The sequence below is a fragment of the Gordionus sp. m RMFG-2023 genome, chromosome 4 (genome assembly GCF_954871325.1).
Source record: "Gordionus sp. m RMFG-2023 chromosome 4, tfGorSpeb1-WG-v2, whole genome shotgun sequence".
Classification (NCBI taxonomy): domain Eukaryota; kingdom Metazoa; phylum Nematomorpha; class Gordioida; order Chordodea; family Parachordodidae; genus Gordionus; species Gordionus sp. m RMFG-2023.
This window is the reverse complement of record NC_088778.1, coordinates 15,663,447-15,685,059: the sequence shown is the minus strand read 5'-3', so window position 1 is coordinate 15,685,059 and position 21,613 is coordinate 15,663,447. Positions and strand designations below refer to the sequence as shown.

Sequence of the window (21,613 nt, the reverse complement as noted above, 5' to 3'; positions counted from 1 at the left end):
AGAAAAATTTTAATTTTTTAAAAATATTATTTACAAATAAAATTAGATAATTAATTATTAAAAATGATAAAGTATACTTTTAATTTTATTGACATTTGTCTTTTCGGTCGCCATAATCCATGTCTCACTTATTAGAATTAAAAAATATATAATATACTGAGTTTGAGAGAATTTATCATTTTATAAGTTTTTAAAAAATTATTATCTCAATCGGACTTGAATTTAGTTTTTTGTGGTGATTAACTGCTAAAATATTTATTATAAATATTAAGTCTTAACACATACTAGAGATATGCAAAAGTAGGCCCAATCCGTTTCTTAATATTAATTTAGGATTGGGTATGCTTAATATTTATTAAAAAAATTAGGGCTGGGCCTAAATTTTTAAATATAATATGATTCAATTTTGTGAAATAAAATTAATATTCATCTTTTAAAATATTTACAATATTTTTTATTTGTTTGTAGAATATTTTTTTCCAATTGAAAAAATAGCAAATTTTCCTAAAAAATTTAACTTAAAATTTAAATGTATTAAGAGCAGGGATGTGAACCCTTCGACAAAAAAAAAGGGTCCGGGTTCGGGTCTGGTAATATAAAAAGGACCCGGGTCCAGGGTTCGGGTCCTGGTTCAGAGGAAACATAAAAATAATGACTCAAAATAAGACTTTTTTTCATACATTTTTTATTATACTTCAATATATACACATTTATAATTCGAAATGAGATAATTTATATTTAAAATATTTTATTCAATCGCACAATCATGACATGATATCTTCTAAAATATCATCCTTCAGATTTCCACGTAAATTAGTCAACGATGAAAATCCACGTTCTACGCTTCCCTAAAATAGATAGTCATTTTTATAATACATAAATTATTGTCCTTGTGTCGCCGGTACAGCCATGACGATTCTAGAAAAGGTATATAATTCTGGATATATTGAAGAATTTTTCTCCCAGAATTTTAAAATGTTTGCATCTCTATTTATTCTCATAACTTCCGAGAACTTTTCTATTAAAGATACAATAGATATTTTTTGCTCCTTTCTATCAGATGATAATTTAATTCTTTTTTCTCTATCTAATAGTAAAATTTCCAGATCATCAATATCGTTATCATTATAATTGTTATCGCTACAACCGGTAGATATTGTTGTAACCACCAATGTATTGTAAATAATAGAGTTTTGGGTATGCCATAAAAATCCGATAAACATAATTGTTCAGCTTGCACTCTTAATGTTGTTATTTTTAAAGGAACCAGCTCACTAGTAAGCTCTTTTACTTGATTCCAATCATCTTCTGAAAAAATGATTCCACATGCTCCTATGATAAAATCATTACAGAAATCTTTCAAACTTAATAATCGCTCTAGCATCATACACATAGAGGACCAACGTGTTGTGCAATCTAAAATTGCCATTTACCTTTTCATGGATTTTAATATTCTAACAATTGTGGGAGTTCTTAAATATTTTACAACATCCCTTGCTTTATCAATTATAGTTTTAAAGTGACTATTTTTTAGAGAGATTCCACGAAAAAAATTAATAAAATTATAAAAATTAATAAAATTATAAAAATTTTATATTATTTTTTTAAAAATTAATAAAATTATAAAAATTTTATATTATTTTTTTAAAAATTAATAAAATTATAAAAATTTTATATTATTTTTTAAAAATTATATTTCTACATTAATTTAAAAAAAAAAATTTTAAGTTAAAAATTTTTAACACCCTGAACCCTTGGACCCTCCACTTTTTAAAAGGGTCCAGGTCCGGGTCCGGGTTCAGCCAAAATACGAGGGTCCAGGAGGGTTTAGGGTCCGGGTCCGGGTTCACATCCCTGATTAAGAGGAGAAAATTATTTTTAATCTTTGCGAAAAACCTTTATTTATATTAAAATAGCATAATATATAAAACTATATTAAAATAACATATAAAATAAATTAAGTAAACAATTTAAAAAAGAAAAAATAGGAGCTATATTTTAAAAAAAACATATAAGAGAAGGGTGGGGGCAGGAGGCAAAGAAAGACTCTCTTGGCAGTGTTGTTGGGGAAGGGGAGGGGGTAAAGCTAGCATAATTCCCCCGTCTAATATTCTGTATAAAAAAAAATTTTTTGTAGGAGCCCATATATTATTTTTAGCCATGCCCAATTGGAACATTTTTTTTATATTAAATTGATTCATTAAAGTATATCAGTAAATAGGTTAATACCATAAAAACCTTAAAAGATATAGATTTTTAGTGAATTTTATTGGATTATAAAATATAGGTTACAAATTCAGTTGCCTTTTTAACTTACAATGGTTTACAATGGTGTGCAGTGACTCCTGTGTATGAACTAAAAATTAACATTTCTTAAAAATGCTCAAATAATTTGTTCTTAATTATAAACAAATTTAAATGTTAGATATACCGGCGAAAGGCGCTTCAACAATCTGCTATTGTGTATATTAGCGATGGTCCTATTAGACTTTTTATGATTCTTTCTTTTCATTTTCCCATCTTTGGGAAATTCTATCAACCATTGTCTGTCGGCAAATTATATTTTTTTGTGGAGCTAATGTTTTGATCATTTTTATAATTGAAGGATTTTCAATAATTGAAAATTGCTGAATGCTAACTATAATAAAAATATGGATTGTAATATCAAAATTTGTCTGGTTTATTGATAAACTCGGACATAATATTTAATAAATATTTATATATACTTAAATTATAAGCTCATATGAAATAAAATAAATTTTGCATTCAAATATTTTTATTTATAATTTAAAAAAGCGTTAAATAAAAGTATATCAAATTGTATCTTAAAAAGTATCTAAAAACAGACACAGATACCTCTAAAATAATATCTCGTTACAGATACTTTAAAAAATCTATCTAGATACAGATACCACATTTTTATATCTATATAAAAACTCTGGTTAAATCAAATAAAAATAATATTATTCTATTAGTACTCGTTTTTAAATAGACCTAGCTTGCAATGAATGATTTTAAAAGTTATTAAGTTTTGCTATTTGATTTTAAATAAATTGAAAAAAAGCCAATGAATAGGTTTTTATAATATTAAAAAAATAAAGCTATAGAACATTTTTTTTAAAACAAAAAAAGAAAAAGCTGATTATAATAAAAAAATTCACTTTAGATTTATTTGTCTATCCTAGTCTAATTGAAGATAACAGAATGTATTAATATAATAAGCATTTAAAAAGTGGTGCATTTTTCTCCATTCAGCTATAAGTAAATTTATTACGATAATCCATGGTTGCCAAGAACACTTTTAAACCGCAGGCTATAGTTACTGCTATTATTATTTTGTACATAAGACTACTTTTAAGGTACTTTATAAATCTAAAATAATATTAAATTTTGATTTAAAATACTTTCAAAATATATATGTAATAGCATCTATAAAATAAGAATGTATTTTATGTATTGGATGCGATAGTGTTGTAATGGATGCGATAGTGTTGTTAAACGGCTAGTTTTAAGCCCATTTCTAATAATGGCTAACTCAATATTTGAGCCAAAAAATATTGCTTAAGCCTCAAAATTTTGTTAATAGATGTCTAACCATTGTGCTATGAGCAAAATCTACGTGCATGCGTAAAATATTTTTGGTTAAAATATTGAGTAACAAAAATCCGCTCGAATCGAGCCGTTATACAACACAGATGACAACAACGGCCAATTAATTTGCTTTATTCGAATCAAAACAATTTTATATTAATATAAATACATTTTATATGTTAGTATAATATAATTATTTAGATAAAAATTTTTTTAGTTTGCCTCCTTAGAAAGGAGCAAAGAAACTGCTTTGATTTTTGTATGGCAATAAAAAGCCTTTGTCTAAGGTAAAAACATTCCTTGTGTTATCGGTAATTTTAAGGATACGTGAACCAGTACTTTAAAAAGATAAAGCACGGCCACCAAATATAACTAATAAGAATATTCGAATATTTATTTATTTTAGACGCTCTTTGTGATCAAAGATTGTTATATTTGTAAATTTAATCTTCCCACAAGCGGGGTTTAGTTTTGGTTTAAGTCACTCAACATTGGCCCCCCGAAGGGTGATAATAATGAGGAATTTAATATATGTCATGAAATTTGAAAGTGTTTATATTATTGTTTCTTTATAAATAAAAAGGGTATATCTATCATATCAATATACCATTGTGTTTTTTTTGAAAAAATTATCTATTGCAATCATTTTCATTATAGTCGCTATATATTTAATTTATTCGATATTCAATTTTTTTTAAAATTCAACTGTACTTTGAATTCAAAAAATTAATGCGCTAAATCCCGTTACCAACATCTTAAAGATCACATCTAAATTACGTTATAAAATAAGTATCATGTTCAGGGTTGTGCATTTGACCGGTCAAATACGTTTCGGTCAATTGACCAATATTTGACCGGTCAAATATGGTCAAATACGGTCAAATGTGGTCAAATTCAAATATATGTTTTTTTAAAGATTAACTTTATTTTGAATATAATAGTAAAATAAAATCTATAATATTAATTTTTTAAATTCATTGTCATTCAATAACTAACGTGTAGCTATTGTAGCGGAGTTCTTGTTCTGATTCATTTTCAATATTATCATTTTCTTTAATATTTTTTAATCAATTTTCCTGATGTCTTAGATCTTCAATCGATTTCCATTTTCATAAGAATATTAACCCTAATCGACCTATTTCTTTCTAAAGAAGAAGTAGAACTAGGAATTGTTAGTCTCTTAATGGGCAGGGTGGACAAAGTTTAATCTATTAACTAGAGGTCGGAATTGATTGTTTCTGGAAATTATACTTTCCGCATAATTTGCTATATTAAACATGCTGTTTTTGCTTCTGAAATTAATTATATCACTTAAAATATTTTGGTCATCACTATCTTGTAAAAGAGCTAATTCTTGAATTATATCACATACTTGTGAGTTCTCCTCTTGATATTGTGAACACAAAAAATAAGCAAACATTGTGATCACATGTATTTACATCTTTTTTCCCTTTTTTAAACATATTTTCAATTTATTCTTCCTTTAAATTTTTTAGAGTATTCGACCGTATTTGACAGGTCAAATACTCCTCCGGTCAATTGACCCGTCAATTGACTGAATTTGACTGGTCAATTGACCTACTTGCCAACCCTGACCATGTTACTTTAATAACTTGCGATAATCCAAGTACAATCTAATATGAAAATTCAGATTTTAACCACACAATACTAAATATATAGAATAGTTATTTTATTCAATAGAAGAAAAAGAATAATTGATAACTTTTGCATCTTTTCATTTATTTATTTATAATGGAATGGGTGATCAAATATGATTTTTAATTTATTTCTTGTGCTATTCTATTTAAAGTTAAATATGTTCAATCTAAACTGATACTAGAATTGAACTATAAATTATATCCCCTTCCAAAGGTCTATAAATTATGAAATTTTATTACCATAGTGAACCAGAAAATATCTAAAAACGGTGTATATTTTATATCTAACTTTAGAGATATGATTTATATCTACTAAATAGATATGATTTATATCTACTAAAGTATATCTACTAAAGAGATATGATTTATATCTATTGTAGAAATATTATTTATATCTAACTATAGAGATATGATTTATATCTACTAAAGAGATATGATTTATATCTATTGTAGAAATATAATTTATATCTAACTTTAGAGATATGAGATTTATATCTATTGTAGAAATATAATTTATATCTAACTATAGAGATATGATTTATATCTACTAAAGAGATAAGATTTATATCTAATGTAGAAATATAATTTATATCTACTAAAGAGATATGATTTATATTTACTAAAGAGATATGATTTATATCTATTGTAGAAATATAATTTATATCAAACATTTAGTGACATAATTTACTATAATTTACGATATATTTAAGCTAATTATATAAAAAGGAAAAAATATGTATACACTTATATTGTGAGTTACATATAAACCATAATATCTTTATATACTACTCTGTTCATTTTCATATGACTATTGCAGTGCACTTATTCTAGTTTAAAAAAATGACCATTATAAAAAAATTCTATTTTCTAATACTTCATAATAAATGAAAAATATATTTTTAGTAAGGATTAATGAACTGGAGATAATGTAATCTAACCAATTGAATAAAAAATTATTATAACTGGTACATAAATTTAAATCTAAATTTTAAATGAATCTGAATTATATTGTAACCTAATTTTAAATATATGGATTTAGCGAATTATGTTAAAATTTAGTTATTTCTATCCAGGTTTGAATAAACACTTTATATCTCGCTTAAATTTAGTTGTTTAATTTGATCGATTCCATATATTTAGACCATAGTAGGATTGGAAAGAGATTAATAAAAAGTAAAATTTTATTCATTTGTGAACTTTCTTTGTATATGTTATATTAACTTTAAAAAAATTCTAGTATTCATAACATTATAGAACCCCGTAATCCTTCAGTTAATGAAGGTCTAGACCTGACAGTTTGATTACTATCCTTTGGGAAATGGGAAATCTCTTATTTGAGATTAAACATGCATCTCATCCTTTCCCATCAATATAAAAAGCAACTTACTAGAGTAGCAAAGACTAAAAAGATAAACAAATATAAAAACTTCGACAATTTTATATTCTTGCCAGTCGCTACTTCCAGCAACGGACAGTTTGTGCCTATCACTTTTGCTTTAAAAAAAATTAGTTAGGGAATTCTTATCCCTTAGACAGAATATAAAATTAAATAAATATTCGCCTTAAACCTTCTAAAATAAAAAAGTATATTAATATAAAATATATCGCTAAAAAAGATATATAGAGTATTAAATTAAAATATATTGTTAATATTGATTGCATTCAAAAAATGGAAAAATATTTCCCTTGGCCATAAATGATAAAGCATTCATTTTGTTTGTGTTTTTGATTGTATTATCCTTACTTAAGATATCTCTCGTTTGCCAAGCGAGTTCTTTCCCTACTTTCCCCAATTTTTATATTCTTTTTTTTTCAAGATGAATTCCCATTACATTTTTTCCCCGATACTAATTTTTATTATTATTTTTTTTTTGGAAGTGTTGCATGTTACATGTTTGCGACTATATACTTTTTTTAACGATATATTCATTTTATATTAAGATACTTTTTTATTTTAGAAGGTTTAAGGCGATTGTTTTTTAGTAACACTATATTCTTATTGTAATAATATATTCTATGTTTGTAAATTGGATAACATGATTTTACATGATATACGTTTTTTTTACATAATTGATTTATTTTGGTTATAAAAAGAGTTACATTATAAATTTTATCAGTTAACTTTTGATAATAAAGAATCATTTAAAATCTTATATTTAAATTAAATTCCTACTTGATTAGAAGTATACCAAGCAATTCCCCTCAACAGACTACAAATATCCTACTAATTCCTATCAATTCCGACGTCCAAGACAAGCTAATTCTCCCGCTTGTTAACAGTTTTATTCTTAAATATATTTAGTGCATCTTTTATAAAATGCAACTGATAAATTATTACTTTAGTCAACAATATATTACCTACAAGCTTTGAGATCTGGCAGTTGGCAATAATGTTTGTCTCTCTTTTTAAAATATTTTGAGGATTAGGTAATATAATGACTAAATCTTGTTTAGCCGTTTTAAAAATCAGCTAATTCGAGGTTTTTTTAACAGCAATTTGGAGATAGGAAATATTCTTCTACTGCTCCTACAATATTTGAACCATAGGTATAGGCATAAGTGCAAATCAAGGTATGTGAATATCAAATTCAAAAAGATCTACTTTGATTTTGAACACAACAATCATTTATCTTTAAGCTCTAGTAGAATAAACTATGCAATTTACATGATGTCAACTAATATTTTGATTGACGCAAAAAAAATCGGTTCTATTATCGAGTCTATTAAAGTGTCGTTTTCCGAAGAGAGGTCTTTTTCAGACCATTCCGCCAAAACTTGAGCACTTATATTAGGCTTTCTAATTTCATAAAATACGTAATTACTTGATAGTTTAGCTGAAGACGTTTTAAAAAATATTTCAATTATTTGTAATTTTCCGCTTTGGAGGTGCGCCTGTGATAATTTTACCCATGAAACAAAACCTCAACAATACATCTTAAAACAAACTTATAAACGATTTTTATTTAAGGCTTTATTTTTATATCATGATTTTATAAAACAGAATGATGGTGAAGGCAAAATATGTATTATTTTTATATTCCAAAATAATTGAGGCATTTAGGAATGTTTAAATATTATAAGTCTAATATGTTATAAACCAAATAATTTAATGGGTATTAAATTTTTTATACAAAATTTTTTTAAAATAAACTTGATCTCCTGATTAAATATCCCAAGTTTAATTGTGAGAATAACTATAATAAACAAGATCATAAGGATATGGGGAGAGGCTAGGATCATTCGAGCCCTGAGAGACGAACGGCAGTAAAATAAATCCATATAAGTCTAAATATATGATATATTTTATTTTGTTCGCCTTACTAATTCTTAAATCACATAATAAAAATTCATAAAAAAAGTTTTATACACTTAACACAATATTTATCTTTCTGAAAAAAAGTTTCGAAGGAGGATGAGCTATAGCAGGGATAGTTTGTACCCATTCATAGCTTTTACGAGAACTACAAATTTTATAAACTTTAGCATATAAATATTATATAGAATTTATAAAAGATTTAAGTTTAAACTTTATCTATCAATCATCACAATGTAAAATATAATGGAAGAGTGGTTTCTGGTTACAAATATTTTTTTGAAAATGATATATAGGAAATGCTGAAAAAAGTTGAAATATTGTTTTAAAATTTGAACATGGGAAGGGGGAATATTACTATAGGAAACTAAAAAAACCCTATTTATAAATCTCCGATCTTTGCAGAATTTTTTTCCCTAATAATTTGATTAAATGAAAAGTCTATTCACAGAAGATTTCTAAAATATTGGTGAGGGATTAAAAATTACTTGCTTAAGTTAGAATAGTTGATAAGGATTCGGAGCTAACATTAGAATTATTGGACTTTACATTACAATGAGAGTTGCAATTAACATGGTAAAATTCCTTATTGATCGTTATAACAAAATTTGGGATTATTGAAAACCTATATAATATTTTTCAATAAAAGTTAACCTATAAATATCTAGGATCCAGATCGATATTAAAAATGAGTATAAACCATTAATCATTCTTCGTATAGTGGTAAATACGAGTTAATTAAAAGTTGGGTAGTACCGCAAATACTTATATCCAAGTTACAAGATCCCATTATTCCTTGTATTCAGTAACTTTTTGACATTTTTATAGTATCTGCATCTAGAATCTTTTATTCAGAAAATATCTTGTATCCTTTTCACTTTCTAGACAAAAGATATGGACACTTTTTTATAATTTTGTTTAAAAAATTTACACATCACTGAATATAACCTTATTTTCTTCTTGAAATCTTGTATTAATTTCCCTATTTTTTTCCCGCCATTTTAAATATATTAACAACCAAAGTAACTTAAAAATTTACAACTCACATTAAGATTGATAAATAACAACACGAAAACAAAATAAAGAAAGAATAAATATTTATATATTAATGTAATTTAGAGTATCATTACCAATTTTATATAATATTTTTAATTTGCAGGATGATTAACATGGTAGTGAAGAAGGTAGTGAAAAGGGAATTATGGAATAAACCCCCCTGAATCAAATCCCAATCTTAAAATTTTTTACAGAATTTTTTTTTAAAAATATTTCTAGTCAAATAAGACAATGTACAGACTGAATGTCAAGCCTGTACAAACAAAAAATTGATAAAGAGTTCAATAAACTCCTCTACAAATTTGGTTAAACATATTAAAGTATATTATTTATATGATAATCTCATGTTATAATATAATTATATATTTTTTTATTAAACATTAGAGGTGCCATATAGGCCTATCAAAGAATATGAATGATATCTAAATAAGCAGAGAAGAAAACCAGCAAACTCGACCACCATGAAAAAAATGATTTAACCCAGTATATCAGCCTCATTTGCCATTAATATATAAAACCAATAATTACTGTAAATAAAATGATATGTGCATATGTTGTACAGGTTTACAACCGTTGAGCCTAGTTGAATAGTCTGTATTTGTTGCAATGGTGGAAAATTATATAATTTATATATTAGATAAATATTAATATGATTTTCTGATCATTTAAAATATGAGGAGGTTTTTGAAGAGAAGAATAGAGGAAATTTTTGAGAATTAAGCAAATACTTCAAAAAGTATTTTAAAAGTTCAAACATATATCTACACCTCGGCAGATCGTGGTCTACAAAAACCCATAGGTTTATGTGAATAGCAGCTCATTAGGTAATTTTTTTTTTTACAAATTATTTTAAAAGAAGACAATCAAGCCCATGTAGAAAAATGCCCTGAACACATTCTTTTGATAAAATTGCAGAGTTATTGGAATAAGCCGATAGAAAGTATGGGATTTCTGATAATCCAATTTTCTTAAGCATTTACTGAATATGGCGAAATATTTTGAGGATGAGGATTACTATTGTTGTTATAGTAACTATTATTAGTAACTAGTTACCTGTAAAAATAACTGTAACTAGTTATATTTTAAAAATTGTAACAAGTAACTGTAACTAGTTATATTTTTTGAAATGTAACTGCCAAAAGTAACTACTTCTAAAAATATATATGTATAAATCTAAATAATATATTCAAATAATTTATTTTTAATATGTTGTGTTATGATTATTAATTAATTTTAAATTTTGTTAAAATGTCGGAATAGATTTTCTTTTCTTAAATTGTATTGCTGGGTTTCATAATTTTGTAACCAAATTCAATTAATAAACCTATTTTTTAATATTGTATTTCTTTACAAATTTAGCACAATATATTCCATATTTCTTGCCCTCAAGTTGCTGGTAATATTTATACTCTGGAATTAATTTACTAAATTAGATCATAAAACTTAGTATAAGGAAAGACAAAGACTTAGATTATTTTAGAATTAAATAATTTTTGCATAAAATACTAAATTAATAATCATTACTTACGAATAAGGAAAGACAAAGACTATGGAAGAAAAACAAAATATTATATGCAGATATCAAATATCATTTCTTTCAACAAGCGATTAATCAAATACCTTTCATTCTATAAGCTAATTTAATTTTTTTGAAAATTGGGGAATTATCTATGGTACTTTTGTCCTGGTCCTCTTGTCCAGGATTTTTATGCCTTCTAAAAAAATAGGTAAATTATGATCTAAAGTGTTTAAATTATACAAAGAGAAGATAAAGAATGTAGCTTAAATACACAATTTGTATAATATATACAATATAAAATTCACTGTCGTGATACAAAAATGTCGTATCTATATCTGGATACACTATTATAAAGAGTATCTGTATCTAGATTCTATTTTAGAGATATCGTTGCCTGTTTTTATATACTTTTTAGATACATTCTGTCTGATATACTTGTGTTTAACATTTTTTTATCTTAAAAATAAAAATATTTGAATGCAAAGTTCATTTTATCTCATATGAGCATATATTTAAATAAATATATATTAAAAAATATTAAGATTAATATAATAAAAAAAATATATATATAAAATAAAACTTATATATAAATATTCATTAAATATTATTATTTCCCCATTTATAGATATCAATTCAAGATTGTGAAGGATATTTATATCATGTAAAGGAATATATAAATGCTTGCTTAGCCATGACGCCCATTATTAAAAACAATAGCATTGATACGAATTATTTTGCAAATAAATTTGTTTAGAATTTTTTAAATAATTTTATAGATATTCCTCTAACTTTTAATAAATAAATTATAAGTTTAATATTATTTTAATAAATCCTCGTTTTGAATAAGAATTTGTTCGAAAGAATGATAAAAATAGGGGTATTGACAATTTTTAATTATTCTTTATATGGTGTTCAAATTTGAATTAAATGAGAATAAAATATAAAAATGTTGTTTACATATTATGTGCTCTCATAATAAGAGTTTATGTTCGAGAACAATGCGAACCCCGCATATATGTATGATAAAAATTGTAACTGTATCTACATACATCTTTTAAATTGTAGTTTTCAGGCGATGTGTATGTATCTAGATTCATTTAAAAAGAATCTTTTAACAACTCTGACAAAAAACATGTTCAACAAGGTAAATACACATTTCCAATTTAAAAAATAAGGAATTATAAATAATATTTAACCATACTTCAAAAATAATAATTTATGTGATGATAATACTGCAATAGCCTAAACGACATTCATCCACCACACGATAAAACATTCTCTTAGTTATTTATCTACAGATTCAGCTACTATTGTCTATACTCTTTCCAGTGGCGCATCCAGGATTTATGGGGGATGGGGGGGGGGTGAGAATTTTTGGGCTCAAAATCCCCTTTAGCTGGCCTTTTGTCAGTTTTTTCCAGGCCTTCGGCAGGGTCGCTATTCTATTAAATTTCATAATTCAATATAATTATATTGATATTTTTAGCTTTTATTTACTAATTCGCGCTTATGGATTTTAAAGAAGAAATAAAGGTTATAACCAAATTTTTTATTATTTTAAGTTAGGTATATTATATTTAATAAAAAAAAAAATTTAATGTAAAATTGAAATAAAGTTTAGTGTCATTTTTAATATAATTTGCTTTAAAAACTAGCCTCAGCTTAAATTCTCTTACAATATAAGTAGAATAAATTTTTTTTATTGAATATAACTAATGGTAGTGTGTATAAAATATTGACTAGAAAATAATTTAAAAAACAAGTTTTTATAACTTCTTATCAAATGCAATATTATACAAAAAAATTTATTAAATACTATGATATGATTTTTTAATTTTCGTGGGAAATTTGCCAATTCATCAAGAATTTCGTTTGTTCTATAAAATGGAAGTAAAAATGAACAATATTTAAAAAATTCTATATATTTATTAATAATTAAAATATTATAAAAAATACTTATTAATTCATAACTCACTAATAATTTTGAATTTGATAAAATAATCATAATAGATAAAACTAGAAATAATTATAATAGATATAACTAGAAATAATCATAATGATAAAATAAATTAATTAAAAATTTTTCCATTTTATTAATATTTTTGAATAATGTTAGTGTACTCACCAGGAAAGGAAATTTTAATAAAATTTCTAAAAAATAAATTTTAGGTTGGAAAATTGATATATAAATATTTGCAAAATTTTGACTAGGGGGGGGGGGGGTAAAATTTTTATTATCTTAAAATGATATTATGAAAACAATCAAAATTGCGATGGAGGGGGGGATTACGGAAAAATAGCCAAAAGCATAAAATGTAGGAGAACAAAAGCCTCAAAAATAGTATGAAATATCTAGGCCCTGAAACTAATTAGCTAATTAGTTAATTAATAAAAATTTATTCAATAAACATGATTATATTATTACAATGATTGATAAAAAGAAAGATCGTTTTATAGTAATATAATTTTATTTGTATTTTTTCCCCAGAAACATATGGATCCTTTTCTTCTATTGGAACTATCAGCTTTATCGATAAAGACGATAACATTTTAAGCTATATTCGAAATGACATAGGGAAATCAATTGATCTGAACAAATGGTTGCTCAAAAACATGAAAAAATTAAAATTGAAACTACCACCCCCTGAAAGTAATTATATTATGATAAAAAGTTTTAAACAAAATATTACCTTACTATTAATTAGTTGAAACAATATAAATAATCCGCCTGATTATTTGAAGGTTCTAACTTTACTTCGATTAATTTCATAGAAGAAGATTTAAAAAATATACAATGCCATCTGGTTAACATCATAAAAATTATATATTTTAATATAAAATTAATTACAGGGAAGTAAAAAAAGGGTGAATGACATCTTTCAATTTTTACCAAAAACAAAGAGTTAGAGAACCCTATAATCTTCCTATATTCATGTTTTATCATGGCATAAATTTTAGACTAAGATTGGCACAGGAATCTAAGAGGACCTCAAAAATAGTGAAAAAAGTATTTTTTGGAAACCACCCGAAAAATTAAATGTTGGCCCATTAATTAAAAGAGCAGCTTGGAAATCAACTTTTTTAAAGATTAAATACACTAGAAGCTATATTATTTCAAATATTTAACAAATAAAAGTTTGAACAATAGTGAAAATGAAACCAAAAATAAAAAATTGGAAATATAGGAGAGACTGGGGTTAGTCGAACCGATTTTTACAAAATTGGCTATAGTTCCTGTTTTTTTTAGATAATATAAAAAATAATATATGATTAGTTACATAAACCTACACTCTATAAAGGTGCCATATAAAAAATTTTAAGAATATAATAATTTTTTTTTAATTTTATTTTTTGTAAAAGTGAAAAATTTGTCTAACAAGCCCCAATAGCGGGGTTAGGCAAACCACTTCAAGGGGCTTCCTAAACCATTGGTTTTTTTAGGCCATAATAAATTATAATGCATTTTTATTTATTAATAATGATACGTATAGAATAGTTTTATTGTTTTATTGTTCAAAATATCATAATACTTATAAATTGAGCTAATTATATATAAAGGGTTTCCCATTTAAAAAAGGAAGTTTCAATCATAAATAAAAAGGGGCAATTATAAAAGGAAAAGGTTCAATAAAGAAAGGAAAAGGCCCAAACAATTAGGAAAAGTGTATATCAAAAAAGGAAAAGTCCCAAAGTTTTAGGAAAAAGTCCAATCAAAAAAGGAAAAGTGTCAACAAAAAAGGAAAAGTGTCAATCGAAAAAGGAAAATTCCCAAAAGTAAAGGAAAAGTATCAATCAAAAAAGGTAAATTCCCATTCAAAAAAGGAAAATCGTAATTTTTTAAAATTTCTTGTCAACTTTTCTTAAATTTTTATTTATTTTTGTTATTCCTTCTTATTGTATTTCTAACTTTTGTGATTTCTTTACTTTATTTTTCTTACTGTATCTTTTCTCAATTTATTTCTAACTTTTTGCGATTTTCTTTACTTTATTTTTCCTATATCTTCTCTTAATTTATTTTTCTTCTCATTTTTTATAATTCTTTTGTATTTTAAAAATAATTTATAAATTTAGGTCCATTTTTTAAACAATTCTTTACGTTTTTTTTTCATCATACATACAATATTCTTTTTATGATTTTTACATTGTAATCTTTTATACATTTCTAACGTTTTCAATTTCTTTAAGTCATTTTTAATCTTCATTTTTTTGAGCTTTTTTCAATTTTTTTTCTTCTCATTTTTGATAATTATTTTTAAAAATTATATTTATTTTTTTTGGTAGACAAATATCAAATTATTTATAATTACAATTGCTAAATTAAATTAATCGTTTGGTTATAATGTACCTTTTTAAAATTAAATAAGTTTGAACTGTAATACCAAACGATATGTAAATTAATAAAATATAATCATCTTTAAATTCTTATATTTAAAATTATCAAAAATGAGAAGAAGAAAAATTGAGGAAAGCTCAAAAAAATAGAGATTAAAAATGACTTAAAGAAATTGAAAAGTTAGAAATGTATGTAAAAGATTACAATGAAAAAATCATAAAAAGGATATTGTATGTATTATAAAAAAAACATAAAGAATTGTTAAAAAAAATGGACCTAAATTTATAAATTATTTTTAAAAATACAAAAGAATTATCAAAAATAAGAAGAAAAATAAATTAAGAGAAGATACAGTAAGAAAAATAAAGTAAAGAAAATCGCAAAAAGTTAGAAATAAATTGAGAAAAGATACAGTAAGAAAAATAACGTAAAGAAATCGCTAAAAGTTAGAAGTAAAATAAGAAGGAATAACAAAAATATAAAAATTTAAGAAAAATTGTCAAGAAATTTTAAAAATTACGATTTTCCTTTTTTGATTAACACTTTTCTTTTTTCGATTGACACTTTTCTTTTTTTGATTGGACCTTTTCCATTTTTGTTTGACCATTTCCTTTTTTTGTTTGATACTTTTCCTTTTTTGATCGGACTTTTTCCTTTCTTTTTGGGAATTTTCCTTTTTTGATTGACACTTTTCCTTTTTGATCGGACCTTTTCCTTTTATGATTGAAACTTTTCCTTTTTTGATTGGGGCTTTTCCTTTTTTGAATGGGAAACTGTAAAAATAGAAACTTAATTTTGGTTAATTAAATTAACATTTTGGACATAAAAAAAATAAGGATTTTAAGGAAAGATTATGATTTCTTAGCATAAATCCTAAATACCAATCATAATACAGCCATGAAAATGCTTTTACAAGATTTTGAAAAATTTTTCATTATTAACTGCCATAATTGACGTGTATGATTTAGCAAGCCCCTAGCTCTAAATTGACACATTATGATTGAAATAATATCTAGATATAAAAAAAACTCATAAAACTTTCCCAAATTATAGAAAAGTGTTTAAACTTTGCTATAAAATTTAATTTACATATAAATGATTAAAGATTTTAATAAAAATAAAATTCTGTCATGTAAAAATATTTTGAAAATTTCATCAAAATTTTATTTCTTTAATAAAATTTTTAATAATTAAATATTTTAAAAGATTTTTTTTGTCTATAAACTAATAATTACTATATTAGGATAAAATTTTAACCTTCAAGTGTATTTAATTTTAAAATGAGATTAAGTAGTTTGCCAAGCCCCGGGGTTTACCTAGCTAGCCCCAGTCTCCCCTACATTGTAATTCTTGATTTAAAGCTTAGATGTAGTTGAGAATTTGGCTAATTCGACGCAATTTATAGGCTCTTGCCGAAGAAAAATAGGTAACCATTGATCAGCGAATTAATTTTTATCTGCTTTCACCAAACTTTAAAATATTAAAATTCACAAAAAATTGCCTTATATTCATTTCATTCTATTGTTGTATGAAAGTATATTTATTTTTAAAGTTTGTGAATAATTTTTCCTACAGTATTTGAAAGACTAATCAATTTAAAAAATAATTTTCACATTTGAATATATAATTAAATAAGAATTTTATTGACGAATCTACTATTCGATTCTAATCATTCATTCATAAAATAAATTTAAATGGAATCAGACGGATTAAAACATCTTGTTTTAAATTATGAAACAACTAATAATAATAAAATTAGTTATGTGTGGAGATATTTTGGTAAACTAAATGCATTATTATATCTTTTTTCTAATCTTACTTAAAATTGGCGAAAAAAGATATAGAAGACTCTGACAAATTTCATTTATTTTAATAATTTATTTTAATTTTAAACTATTATATAAATTAACTTTATTCCAAGATATCAAAATTTGAAGAATATAAAGATTATTTTCAAATATTTTGAAACAAATTTTATTATACCACTTATCAATTTTTAATAACCATATTTAACTTATTAACAATAATCGAAATACTGAAGGAAATCATACGGCTTAAACATCAAGCTTGTATATTGTAAAAATAGCTAGAATGCTAGGTAAAGCATCGAATAACACTAACAATTTAGAAGTGTAAACGTGGTCAACTTATCTATTAGAAGCAAAAATATTATCCGTTTGGAGAAAACGCGGTAGGAATTCTCAAAACTAACTAATTTAACTTTAAACATTATTTGCACTACAACTAGTGTTGTTAAAAGGTTCGATTTGGGTCGATTTTTAAAAATGGCCCAATTAATATTTTAATCAAAATAATATTATGCAATCCTAGAGATTTTTCTCATTGCTCATAGATTGCAGAAAGTGGACATCTTTATCAAATCTCGAGACTTACATATATTTTGCCTAAATTTTATTCGGGACGTTTTCATAAATCGACTTGAATCGGGCTTTTTTACAAGACTTCCTACAACAAATACACCTAACTAAGGAATTTTTGAAATACCAGTAAAATCAGATATTTAAATATGCAAATCACTTAAAAATGATTTAAAATTGAAATAATTACATATTGAAGGAAAAAAGAGATTGACGCTAACATTATATACTGTAGAAAACAACTCTAAAAATCAAATACATGAACGTATATTTGAAACACATTTCCATATATTTTAAACTCCATGCAAATCTAATTTAGCTTGTAAGAATTATTAAATACATGATATATTTGATGAAATTAAATAATTTCTATAAATTTAAAAAAAGAATAATTAAAATAAATATGATACCAGCAGAGGTCACAATCTTAATGTGTAATTTTGCTCAAGACCCGGACAAAATTTTGTTATGTTAAATAATTTTCGCGCTCTAGTAAATTTTTCGAAATGAAATTGAAAATATTAACAATAAATGAATGCCAAATGATTGTGATTATATGATTTCCAAACTGTTTGATTGATATAATTTAAATTTATTTTTTATAAATGGTCGGGTTGGCTTGGGTTTTTATTTAAATAATTTTTAGGCACTTACGGGTCTGTAATTTGTTACTTTATTTTTTTTATGGTCCACTCCGATCGGGGTCTGTAGGTCTCTAATATAAATGTAAATTATTTTCATTTTGAAGAGGATTGCTATTTTTTTTAAAAATTAATTGTGGGATTTATTTTCCAGCTAAACCGATCCTATGCGGGCCTTCAATCGGATTTCACGGATGGTATATTCAAATTATGTTTTTAATTATATACCGGTTGGTTACATATATTGCATTTTTATATTGATTAAGAAGTAAAACTTTACTTGGAGAATAAACCTATATCTATATAAATATAAAATAAAATATATCAAATCAAGAACTGAGCTTTTTACGCTTCAAAAAGGCGCATTGATAAATTCTATATAAGAATTTATCAAAATATATTCAAAAAAATTAGATCCTTCAAGTATTTAATTTTTTATAGTGTGTATTAATTCTGTAAAAACACTAATATTTTTTAAAATTTACAGACGAGTTATCTGCAGAACGCCAAATATTGTTCATTTTTAAGCCAAAATTTATTGCAAATTATAGATCTCTTTTCTTATAACTCTGTAACAAGAAATGATGGAGAATAAAAATCTCACTTTTGTTTATATAAATGATTAATTATTTTAAATCTTTTAAAATACAGTTATTCATATTTTAAGTAAAGTGGGAGTATGTTTATATAATTATAAAAAATATATTATCTTGAAATCCCAAATCTCTCATAAACATTTCCAACATGTCTTTTTAGATAATCATTTCTAAAATTAAATTTCTTTAGTATTTCATAAATAACTTGAAATATAATTGTTTAATTTCTTTCTGTCTTATTTGTATATTATATCAAGAAACATAATATTATTTATGAAAAATGTATTTATAATTTGTATTATCTATTATCTATTTATCTTAATAATTAATATTTTATTTTTAAAAAATTTGCCCCGAGCCGCCAAAATTAGCAGCCAGCATACCCTGGGTGTATAAATAATTCGATTAAAATATATATAATATAAGTCTAATATAAAACTTATAAATACTGTTTTATATTAAATTAGTACTAATAAAATATTTATTAATTTTTCAAAAAGCGTTCATGTTAATATCGTCTATTTGGTGTATAATAAAAAAACATATTTTTAACAGAGTCAGATAACGGTAAGATTGTACTAAAGCGAAGAAGGTCTCCTTAATTTTTAGATACTTACATAGAAGGCCTACTTTATTAGAAGGATCCTGTAAATTGCAACACTTTCAATTAGGATTTCCAACCATTATAAATAAAAAAACACTTCCGTTCCATTCCGGTTATTCGTTTAAAATTTTAAAAGGGTCGGTTATTAGAAATTTATAAAGGTTCGTTCCAGTCTATAAATTTATATTGGTCGGAAAGAACTTCTGGTTTTTGTAAGTTTTGATTTTTTAATTAATAAAATATATTTTTTAATCACCCATAATAATCTAATAAAAATAGTTTGTAAACTTTCAAAAATAAAACCCAAGCAAAAATAAAAGGAAATAAATTGAATTTCTTTATTTTAACATAACCCCATATATATAATATGATTTTCTAATTATTCTAAATTGTGCTAATCATTTATCTCCCCTTTTATGAATATGAGTTGGAAAATTATAGCGATTTTGGAGGATTTGGGGAACTCTGCTTTCATTTTAATTATATTTTTTTTAAACAAACATTTGATTTCAAAATGGTTGAATTGGAAAATATAAATAGTTGCTATAGTTGGACTGATCATTATTAGAGTAGTTCCCAGTTCTTTTTTAGCTTTGCTTGTTTCATCAACCGAACGATTTTGCAAGTTTCAAATGGAGCTCCCCAAATTAATTGATTACATTTAATAGACTATTCCATTAGGTAGGACATGGAACTGCAAACTGCTATTATACATTTTATGTATTATTGAAATGATTTGGGCTAGCTTAAACATTTCTATAAAGTATAATATTTTTATCGTTGTATGATGCAAACTGGTGAAAGAGGATGATTGATTGCTTTTTTTAATATTTGCCTTTGCTACCAGGCGTAAGGTATGACAAGAAGATTTTAAATGAAAAAGAAAGGAAAGACAAGTTGAATGAGATCCATAATCATTGGCACCTAGAGGGAAAAGATTTGTTTATATTTTAATAATTTTTTTTATTAATTAACTATCATTATCTTTTACATTATTAATGCATTCTAAAAAATCTTCATCGGAATCTGAAATCTAAAATATGGTTTATTAAATAAATTTTTTACAGATAATTTACAAATTCTAGAAGAGGAAACCAATAATAAAGCTACAAATAAATTTATTTAATAATTTTATATCTTAAATATTTAATTTTTTATTCATAATTTTTTTCACTTTTTTATTATAAAAAAACAAAAAAATGTAATTTAAATATTTAAAATACAAGAATTATACTCTAAAATCTGTATTTAGTAAGTGACTTTAAAATATTAATAAATTTCCGCTCAAAATATATATGTAACATTTGTTAAAAATATTTCTCTGTCCACTGCCTTTTCAAGGAAAAGCCTGGCTTAGGCAATATTCTTTAAAAAATCAAGTTTTTAGTTATATGGCTTAAAAAATTATCCAAAGGGGGCATAAAGATATTTATTTCTTAATATTTTTTTATTCTAACATTAATATTTAAAAGAAAGGCTTGTCTTGGTACGAGTCGCATATCACTTTTAAAAAATATTATTCCCTTGGAAATTTATCTGTTTTGATAAATCTCATTTTAAGTTAATAAACACCCCCCCCCCCCTGCATCACCTCTCCCCCAAAAATGTATAAAGTATGTCATTATAAAAATAAGCAAAGGTCAATATTTTTTTAAAATAATATATATAATTTCAACCCCGTCATTTGCCTCTAATAAGTGAGTGAGCCTAAAGCTATCCAATACAAGCGTGAAAAATCCTTTTGTAGTAGCCGACCCCCCCCCCCTTAACTTCTATTAGAGATTTGCAAATCACGGACAGGGCCTATTTAGGAAAAATAATTTCGGGATTGGTCTGGCCTAATATTTTTTAAAAAAATTTCAATCCGGTCGAGTCGGGATTAAATTTTTTAATTAAGTTTTCACTAAATTTTGTGGAATTATTT

At 24.6% G+C, this 21,613-nt stretch overlaps 1 protein-coding gene across 1 annotated transcript in view; it reads left to right on the top strand.

Moving 5' to 3' along the window:
- LOC135927885 (protein SSUH2 homolog) overlaps window positions 1-21,613 on the top strand; it is a 78,588-nt gene that overhangs the window by 8,196 nt on the left and 48,779 nt on the right. The window contains exon 2 of the mRNA XM_065464127.1: window positions 13,626-13,787. Coding sequence (XP_065320199.1) covers window positions 13,626-13,787 — 162 coding nt within the window. The remainder of the gene's footprint in view (window positions 1-13,625; window positions 13,788-21,613) is intronic.